The 10,825-nt window shown below is 34.8% G+C and overlaps 1 protein-coding gene across 6 annotated transcripts in view; it reads left to right on the top strand.

Annotated features, from left to right (window-relative positions):
• Positions 1-10,825, top strand: part of Cdh18 (cadherin 18) — a 769,132-nt gene that overhangs the window by 707,211 nt on the left and 51,096 nt on the right. For all 6 annotated transcript variants that reach the window (XM_026783735.1, XM_026783736.1, XM_013349758.2 and 3 more), the window contains one exon: positions 5,803-6,056. In XM_026783735.1, the coding sequence (XP_026639536.1) occupies positions 5,803-6,056 (254 nt within the window). The remainder of the gene's footprint in view (positions 1-5,802; positions 6,057-10,825) is intronic.

A 10,825-nucleotide genomic window follows, 5' to 3' on the forward strand; every position in this document is an offset into this window, starting at 1 on the left:
TTATAATTTGGTTGCTATTTTCTACTTCTGGTCCTCCAAAATTCTTGTCTGCCTGATGCATAGAAAACCCTAGGTGGAAACATTTATAAACCTCAGTGCTAAACAAAATCAGTACAAAGTCCCAAATCCTTCTATCTAAACCTAATAATGGTGAAATTCTGTGTATGTTTCATCCTATAGCAAGCAACTTTATCTGTGGACATATGAGCTTAGAAAATAAACCATTTGTTGCCAAATACGAGTGTTAGGAGAGGCAAGAAGATAGTTAGCACGCCTGACATCCTGACACAGAGAAAATGGAAGGCTAAGAAGTTTCTAGTCTAAAACAAGTTTAAAACCCAGCAAGGCACATTTCATTTGATTTCAAGTCCTGAGGATAATGCTTTGTGGTTCAAGTTTGTTTTCTAAGCCTGCTGCTCTGCAGCCAACTGTCTCAAATCAGTGCTAATATCGTCTAAAACCTGTTTGCCTTGAAAGGGATCTTTATTAACCATAGCAGCAAAGCTGAGATTTTTCAAACAAAATCCTGGGCATCTCTAGCTGGTTGTTGAATTTCCGTGAGAGTGGAATGCCTAGACATCAAGTGGTGGTTTACATCCCAACAGTGCCTGAGCAGTCATATAACCTAAAAAAGGCAGGAAACACAGTTTCTATTAAGATCCCTAGAATGAGTAGGGAATCCTTTTACTTAGTAGGTGCCTGTGGTTTTCTTTCCAATGTGTGTGTGTGTGTGTGTGTGTGTGTGTGTGTGTGTGTGTGTGTGTGTGTGTGTGTGTCCTTGCGTTTGCATGCCAAGGTGTGTGTTTGGATGTCAGAGGACATGTTTTTGGAGTCAGTTGATGCCTTCTACCTTGTTGGTCACAAGTATCAAAAGGAGGCCATCAGGCATGGCAGCAACAGCTTCGCTAGTTGAGACATCTCACTCCACTGGTCCTAATATTTTGTAATCTAGTTTAGAGTAGTTGTTCCTAAAATTGTAATTATTTTGAAATATTCTCATACGATATAATTTGTTCATATTCTTTCTCCTCTCCCAATTCATCCTCTTCATTATTATCTGAGTCCTGTTGGGAGGAGTTTGATAAAATCATCTCATTTTTAAGGCAGAGTGCCCCAAAGTCTCCATCTCTTTACACACTCTCCAGTTCTGAGGTTTTAAATTGGGAGGAGGAGGAAGGGGAGACTAAAGTAGGAATTATATTGAGTAATAACAACCAGATGATTTTTGAAACATATGCATGCCCACACATATGATAAAGACACCTTTTACTTATGTCACTGTACATGTAGAAATTCTACGGTACCCCACAAGAAGCTTCATTCCTACCTAGTAACATTCCTATTAACAGATACTATATACGTTATTAGACAGGGAATTTATCATCAATCATACCTAGCAATGAACCCTGCTACATACCTGCCACAGAGATAACTGAACCTGCCTCCAAAATACTCTGAAACCTATCCCCAAATGTTATGGGTTTAAAAAACTACATTGTGGTTGGATCTGAGGACACTCCATTAAAGAAAATCATATCTGTTAAGTTAAATGAGGCCAACAACTTAAGGTCATGAACCATAGGGGAAAACCTATTATTGCTATACTGCTAAATGAACATACCAAAAGAATGGCCTCTGTTAACATAACATAATGGCCTATGTTAATATAATATATGCTATACTCATAGATCAGTACCTTAATAACCACTCATCAGAAAAGATGCTTCTTCAAGTAGATGGTTTTTAGTGCAGTTATTTAATTTATAATTCATTCATTTTAATTATATCAAATAGATCAGTGACTAAGTAGTTCCTTGATTTGTGCAGTTCAATATCCATTATCACAATAAATATACAAACAAAGTCAATGGAGTTTGGACTGCTATAAAATTTTTTCCTAAGAATTAAACCTAAAGCAAATCCTATTAAACCAAAAACTAAACAAAGCAAAAAGCCCAAAACAAAACTGAGCGATGATTTGTTCTTATTCCTGTAATTGTTTTCCCCAAGCTTTGATTTATGTTCATGATTTTCCATGCAGAACCATCATGAACTTTGCTGTCTCTCATTATAAATACAAACTCATTATGCAGACTCATGGTGCTCCACCCTGGAGATTCATCCCAGCTCTACAGTTTGTAAACTAAAATTAATTTGATTCAAATAATCAGACCCATCCACCGACAAAAATATGAATGAAACAATCTGTAAATAATAGTGAACAGATTTCCAAGGACTAGAGCCCATCATTTTCGTGCAGATTCCTATCATTTAAAGGAGAAACACTTTTTACGTAATTCCTATTTTAGTTTGAGCACTACACAGATACTCAATTTTAACGATTATCAGGATTTACCTAGAAACATCTATAAACCTAAGTATTTGGTATTACAAAATAGATCTATGATAAAGTTCTAATTTACCATGAACAATCAGTGGTTTTACAATATGCTGATATGTCTTTATCATGTTACCCTTGTTCAGTGATGCTTCTTTTGTTTAAGCAGAAAATGCCATGTTCTTAGTTTATGAATTCCTAGAGATTTCATGCTATTTCTCTTTCATGATACTTCGGTAGTCATGGTGAATTTTCCCTGTTCTTTCTTTTCAGTGTGACTTTTGACTTATGGGATTTTGTAAATAGATTTTATTGTTTCTAACAAACTGTATTTGTTGGATTATAATTAGGCTAAAATTTGCTTGCATCTAAGGAATATTAAGCCCCACAGACAGAATTTAATACAAATTCCAAAGTCTAAAGATTTTTAAAATTATTTTTTAATTTATAAATGATAAGTAGTTGTACATGTTTGCCACAGTTACAATATAGGAAAATCATATATTGCCCAATTTATATGCATCTGTGATTATAATACAAAGACTAATATGCTTGGTATTGAACACACAATTCTGAAATATACAGAATAAATGAATGATAATATTTCCTCCCAATTTTTCTATGTGTGTAATTCAATATCACCAATTTTTGTTCAGAAATGACACTACTAAAATATTCCTATTTGTGATAGCAAACTTTTCTTCAAATTTCTGACCCAACCTGATATTATTCTCTCCTTCCTTTGTGGCTACAGATGGTCCCTATCCATCCATCTGCCAGTCTTGGCAAACAAGTTCCCCAGGTTGATTATCTCTGCTTGGAGGTAGTTAAACTTATATTAGATGATCATCATCACGAAACCATGTGTCCACACAAACAGCCTGTACCTTAGCATATAGGTGGGCGGCATTAAGACATGTGACATCTTTTTTGCCAAAGGGACCTACTAGAAAATGTGTGGTCTATCCTCTCTGTTGCATAGCCTGATAAAAACATCAAAATAAACTTAATATGGCCAAAAATTTCCTTCACTGAGTTTTCTGAATTGAAGGGAGTAAAATTCTGTAAAAGTGAATGAATGAAGATGGATGTTTTATAATCCAGTGCTGTGAGAAAAGATGTGCTAATCACTATATCAAAGCAAATATGACCCACACTGTAGAATGATTAGAACATTGGTCAGGAAGTTTTAGGCCAAAGTAAGTGTAATAACTAATATTATAAACATTGATCTTAAGCAATATGAGACCTCTTGCCTTCTGCTTCCTATCAGTGACATATACAGTTATGACTAGCCAGGCCTAGATATAAAGAGGACAGTGTTGTTGTGGAACACATACCAAAATATAAAATAAGATAAATTAAAATTTAAAATAACAGGTATGTAAACCATATAAAAGCCTTGTGCTCCTGGTGGGAGGGAGGGAGTGTCAGGTCCACAGCAACTGGAGTTACAGCTGTGAATTTCCATGTGGGTGCTAGGAACCAGCAGGTGCTACTCTGAAAGCAGTGTTCATAACACAATAAGCATTTTCCCAGCACCCTCTGGTCCCTGAGGGGCAACAAGTGTTCACAAACTTTAGAATATCTTATTTAAACTAGAGTTAGGTTTTTAAAGGAGTGAGAGACAGATTCTTTCTTTAAAGCATAGTGGGATCTAGAAATTTAAGGTATCAATGTGTACATCGTGACAGAACTTAGATCTTCTTAGTTTTTTGTTTGTTTGTTTGTATTGTTTTTCAAGACAGGGTTTCTCCGTTGCTTTAGAGCCTGTCCTGGAACTAGCTCTGGTAAACCAGGTTGGCCTCAGGCTCACAGAGATACATCTGCCTCTGCCACTCTAGTGCTGGGATTAAAGGCATGTGTCACCACGGTCTGGCTCAGAATTTAAATCTTCTTGAAGAGAGTTATTATTTTCAGTTTTAGTTCTTTTGCAAGAAAACAACTTCTAATTAGTAGGTTTGATACTGAAGATAACTCACCACTAAAAATGTGTAAATCTAAACGACTTACATTATCCAAACTTTCTTATAATTATAACTAAATGTGAGATAATTTTGGTTCCCAAACCAAATGCAAACATAAATGTGCAGCATGGTTAGTAATTTTCAAGCTTTCAGTTATTAAAAAGTCAATTTGGCTATTGACAAGCATACCTGTATCAGTTTGCATCACTGCTAGTATTCATAATATTCAATATTACATGCAACATTGATATAAAATACTTTTTTTGCTATATTTTCCTATAATAATAGAATGTCTTTTTTGAGACAGAGCATTGGTTGATATCATTGCACATAAAGTCAATTCATGATGCCCAACATATAGTTTTAATGGAAAGTAGATATTAGCTGAAGGACTGGTTGTGCTATTAAGTTATAGAATGATTGCCTAGTGCATCAGGCTAAAGGCTCATTCCCCCCAAAACAATAAAAGCTGCAATTGGAAAACGGAAAACTAAGGAAGAAACTGAAGGAAATATAATGACCAATTAATAAAGGGTCAAAGCTAAAATTTTTAACCAAGCAAAGAAAAAAAAGGCAGCTTTTAAAACTTTGATCTAAATATCAAAATATAATAAAAATATAAGAAAGTAGAGTAAATAGAACATCAAGTAAAACAAAAAACAAACATAAACTACATAATTTCTACGTAGCAAATAACACAAATATTAGAGTGAAGAGAGAATAAACAAATAAAAGAACCTTGGGGGAGGGCTTCAGGGGGGAGGGCTTCAGGGGGGAGGGCTTCAGGGGGAGGGCTTCAGGGGGGAGGGCTTCAGGGGGGAGAGCTTCAGGGGGGAGGGCTTCAGGGGGGAGGGAAGAAGCAGAGAGGGGAGCAAATAGAAATGTAGAGCTCAATAAAAATCAATAAAAAATTTCTAAAAACAGGAAAGGAGAAAATATGGTCAGTGCATTTGACACATTGTATCAAATGATGTATTTGAGAAGGAGTGAGGAGCACAATTCTAGAAGGAACTGAAGTCAAAAGGGAAAATCACCAAACATCCTATTTAAAAGAAGGAAAACATTATGAAATAATGTGAGGTAAATGACATAAATATTAATAGTTATGTTTTTCAAATTTCAGACAAGTTAGCAGCATACATTTCTAGATTATCCGTCTGATATTTCCTGGTTCGTGGGGATGGGGAGAACTAGAAAGTGTCTCTGAGAATGAATATTGCTTTCCTGGGGGGAGTTTACTTCTACATGTGGTGTAAACACGTTCTAAGGCTATATAATATCCCTATGGATTAAGTCTGGAGTTCTCATGAGTTCCCTTTTGATATCATAATTCAGAAAAACATTATAGCTTTTTTTTAAAAAAATAAAAGTAATTTGATTTCTTTCTGCTCTATGAAAAAGTAATTTGACTTCTTTTTGCTCTGGTTTGGAGAAAAATAACTGCATTGTTGAAAATGTGGAAGTTCTAATGATAGCTATCACATTGTTCTTCTGCAGCCATTGAACTATGAAAAAAAGAAGTCTTACACACTCAACATTGAAGGAGCAAATACACACCTTGACTTCCGCTTTTCACACCTTGGTCCATTTAAAGATGCCACAATGCTGAAGATCATTGTTGGGGATGTGGATGAACCCCCCCTCTTTTCTATGCCTTCCTACATCATGGACGTCTATGAAAATGCCAAGATCGGAACAATTGTTGGCACCGTCTTGGCACAAGATCCAGACAGTGCTAACAGCTTAGTAAGGTATGGTATACTCTTGATCGCACAGGCTCTTGAAGATGTGGTTTATGTCTCAATTAATGTGACTCAATTTAGTTAAACACATATCCTCAATCCTCACATGCTTGAAAAGGAGCTAGCTGGTTTTTGTCCTCTAACTTTGGGAGAGTTCCACATTTTTAACCTTACACTGCTCAAATCCCTACCTACGTGTTTTGTTGATGGGTATGTCTAGGTTATAGTTGTAGGGGGTTGTTAACTGAAAGAGACACAGAAAAGAACTCAAGACACCCAAACTCTAGTCAATAAAACACTTCGCATGATGAAGAATTCTTTGTCCCCAAATACCCATATGGCTAAAGGTGAGAAACTCTGATCCATCAGAAGACAAAAGAACTGTTATAGGAACTATACTCATATAAACAAATTTACAAGATCTTTCTAGAAGAGTTTCTCATTACATGGAGGCTGTGTGTTATGTGGCCATGTGCGTGTTCCCACGATCATATATTAATGACAAAAAATGGTTAGTTCTGTGACTAATTTATCATCCTCTGATAATGCTCATTGACTCAGTTCTTTCCTCGTGTATTGGAAAGGGAGCTGAACATTCATAGCATTAGATGTTCCTGGAGAGGGATGATTGACACACAGTCTTCACATGCTAATAGGTTTATTAGCATAACCATTATTTTATGCTTTGCTTTGATTCAAAAAAATAAAATGAATTTACTTTAGTAGCCTTGAAATAATTAGAAACTCAGAAGCTGTTATTAGTGTATAATTTACATAACATTCATTCTTTTGGGGGGGGATTTTTTTTTTTTGAGACAGGGTTTCTCTGTAGCTTTTGGTTCCTGTCCTGAATCTAGTTCTTGTAGACCAGGCTGGCCTCGAACTCACAGAGATCTGCCTGCCTCTGCCTCCCAAGTGCTGGGATTAAAGGCGTGTGCCACCACCGCCCGGCTCATTCTTGATTTTAATTAAAATGTGTCATTCACATAAGATTCAAGGTACAAACAATGAGAAAAAAAGAGGAAAAGAAAATATAACAAAAATACAAATGTGCCCCATATCTTTCTTTTTTGAGGGTCAAATGTTTAGTAACTAAGAAACATTCCTCATAAGAGATGCACCTTACACTATGCAAGGAAATGCAATTAATTTCCTACTTGTAGAAGTGATAATAAAAGTAATAAGCAGCATTGAAAAAGATAAATGGGAGGGAAAAATAACTGAAATAGAATATTTGTCTCTTAATTTTTAAAGGAAAGATGAAATACCATCAAATATATTTTTAAAAAAATGTTTAATTTTAATGTTTTATCTTTTAAATAGACAAATTAATATAAAATTCAGCTTATTGACTAATTTATACTGTTTTTAATTCAATCATAAGTATGCCTTAATCAAGAATACCAAAGACTTGAAATATAATGGTGACAATTCCCCAGAATCATTTAATAAGAAATGAATAGAGACAGAGAAAGTAGGGTCATATTTAAAACTAGGTGCCTCAGCCCTTGACTTCTGTTTTATTAGTATCAATTACATACTGCTAAGAAAACATACAGATGAAAACTGTAAAGCACAATGCACATATGACAGATTAGATGAAAGGAGCCCACAGATGACCAGAGCAGTCACGATTTTTTCACTGATGATGATGCTAAGATAGAAGTTCTGAATGATGGAGTGTCAAACAACAAACTGTAGCACTTAAACCCTCTACACACATACCTGCTATACAGCTAACCATATAAAAATTCTCTCAAGATATTACAGGCTTCCGATATATAACATGTATTCTGGTTAACATAGTTTATGCATTGTCTCCATGGAATTTTATTAGAATGTTATACTGAAGTATAACATCAGATTTACCAAATGACAAATGGGACTTTTGGTTTATTTACTTAGAATGATTACTTTCCAGATGTTTATATGGTTCAGGCATTTCTTACCTTAACCTTTTGAAAGGAAGTTTTAAAATATGAAATATAGCCATAATTCAGATCTGTGACCTTTAGTTAAGCTGCAGAGAAATCCAAGCTTCCATGATACGCCACATCTTGTGAGATAATTAGAGATTATTAAACTTTATTCAAACTATTATTCATAATCTTACAAAACTGCTACATAGCAAAGAAGTATCTGTGAATTTCCTTTTCCACCCACATACTGAATTTTTACGTGTATAAAGGGTAATAACAGAGAAATAATCTATACTTTAATCTAATACTATTAGAGCAAAACAATATAGAAATGTAGTTTTGATACAAGCTTAAAATTAAGTTTTGGATGAAAGAGACAGAATAACATAGAGCAAACCCTTATAAGGAATGAAATGATGAAAGTCTTGAAATGAAAAAGAACTCTTCCAACACACTTTAAAATGAAAATTATCTTTGCCCTATGCCTACACTATCAAAGTGAAAATAGAGTACCAAGTAAAGAACTAAGTGATTTGTTTATCATAGCATTTGTTGAAAGGAAACATTTGATTCAAGGCAGTCAATTTTGATATTGATGCATGTACATACATATATGGAAGAATTAAAGACAAAATATGCCATGAAGAAAACACATGGGAGTTCGTGGAAGATTAAGAGGGAACAAAGGGAAGAGGGGAATGATGTAATGATATTATAATAAGTAGATTAATTAAAAATAATTTCTCAAATTGTCCATATGTATCTCATTCATAAGAAAAATATGTTCATTTTCCCATTTATCACTTGAATTGATTTCTTTTGGCATTTATTTTCTGAGGTGTGTGTTAAAACTTTTTTCTGATTGTAGTGTTCAGTTGATTGAGAGATTGACAAGACTGAACTCTATCCCCAGCCTGAATCTTTTATATAGTCTAAAAGTAATCTCCTCCACAATGGATAATTAAACATTTTCCCCCATTCTATATTCTACATATATACTTAATTGATGGTTTATTGGTACAAAGAGACTTCTAAATTGTTATGAGGTATTTGTACAATGTGTGAAGATGTATTGCTTTGACTGGTGCAATAAAAGCTGAATGGCCAATAGATAGGCAAGCATGCATAGCTTTCTGCCTGTTTCTTGGTCAGTAAAGTGCTAATTTGAATAATAAATTTCAGCTTATTTTGATAAATTTAAGTTCTTTCCTTTTCCACACTGTTTGAAATCTACATACTGGATTAACAGATGCAAATGTTTTATGTCATAGTAGGAAGTGGTAAAACAGATAATCATATTATAATTTATTATAATATAATAATTATAATATTATAATTCTTTATAAAAATAGAAACTGACAAAAATGTATTACTAGATAATGTGCAAATGCAGCATTATATGCTGGTGTTAAATTATTAATGATCACACTGGGGACAGGTCCCATTAGAGGGTTTTTAGGGACTACTGGGCCAAGAGAAATTAGCAACAAGTCAATTGGACTTCCTGTAGTCTATGTCTACAACATTATGAATATCTCACTTGATTAATGGCCATATATTATAAGAGCTTTCAGTGGATTGTATTAGTATTTTCATTGGTTAACAAGCATCTGCCTGACAGAAAAGAAATACCATGAAAAACCATGTATTTTGTTTAACAGTTATAGAAACGTTTACTCATTTGCTCTTTGGCCCAGTGTTCTGAACAAATGGAGGTAGAGAAACACACGGTGAGAGCATGGTTGGAGGAATATCATGGTGACCATGAGCAGGGAAATTGCTACAGGAGAAGCCAAGGGAGACAAAGCTTCAAATTCATGTGGGTGGGACCTACTTCCCCTACCTAAACCATACCTTCCAACTTTCGCTACTTCCCACTAATCACTTCGTACTCTGAGTCCATCTAAACATTAATCCATTGATTGCATCAAAAGCTTCACTGCCTAACTTTCTCATGAGAATCCTCATATGTGCACCCAAAGTTGTGTTCCACTATTTAATAGGTATTTCTGAGCATAGACATTGAAGATTTTACATCATGTATAGATGCTATTGCGATGGCTATTTCACATGTAATATAGTGATTATATAACTGTGGCAAAGCTATAATTTTGTACAAGCTTCTTTTGTACATAATTATTACTGACATATATTAATTATATACAGTGATAAGAACATAAGTGCGTTCCCATTCAAGAATTTCATATACTTTGAGAGTATTCACCTCCTATACCCTCTCCATCCTCTCCACATTCCATTAGCTCATTTCTTAGGTAATCTTCCTTATATATTATGTCCCCCAACTCCTCTCAATTTCCCATATGCATGTTCATGTGTGTGTCTATAAAATAAAGTATACCAAAATGTGCGCAATATCTAGTTTTAACTATTTTCATATAAGCAGCATAGTTTTATTCAGTATGATTGGATGAAATTCTATGTTTGGGTATTGTCTTTTTTATATATCTATTCATTATTGACAGACCCCTGGTTCCTGTAATTAGTGCTGCAGCCCATCTTCTGTGCAAATACTTCTGTGCTGTACTGAGCGTCCAATGCCCTAGTATAAACCCAGAAGTGACACAGTTGTTTGGCATGATAGCAATCATACTATCTGTTCACAATGAATTGGCTATTTTATAGTCACAATATCAGTGTATAAGGGTGTTCCTGGGCCCTGACGTCTTCCTCGGGGGAGGGAGTGAAAAGGTGCAACATCAACAAACACAGACGCAGGGAATCAGGTAAAAGGCTTGCAGCAGACTTTTTTTTTTTTATTTTAGAGTCAAACAATTTTTTTTTTTATTGAGAAAAGGAAAAAAAAACAAGTTTCCGCCTCCTCCCAGCCTCCCACCTCCC

This window comes from Microtus ochrogaster, chromosome 19 (assembly GCF_000317375.1).
Source record: "Microtus ochrogaster isolate Prairie Vole_2 chromosome 19, MicOch1.0, whole genome shotgun sequence".
Classification (NCBI taxonomy): Eukaryota; Metazoa; Chordata; class Mammalia; order Rodentia; family Cricetidae; genus Microtus; species Microtus ochrogaster.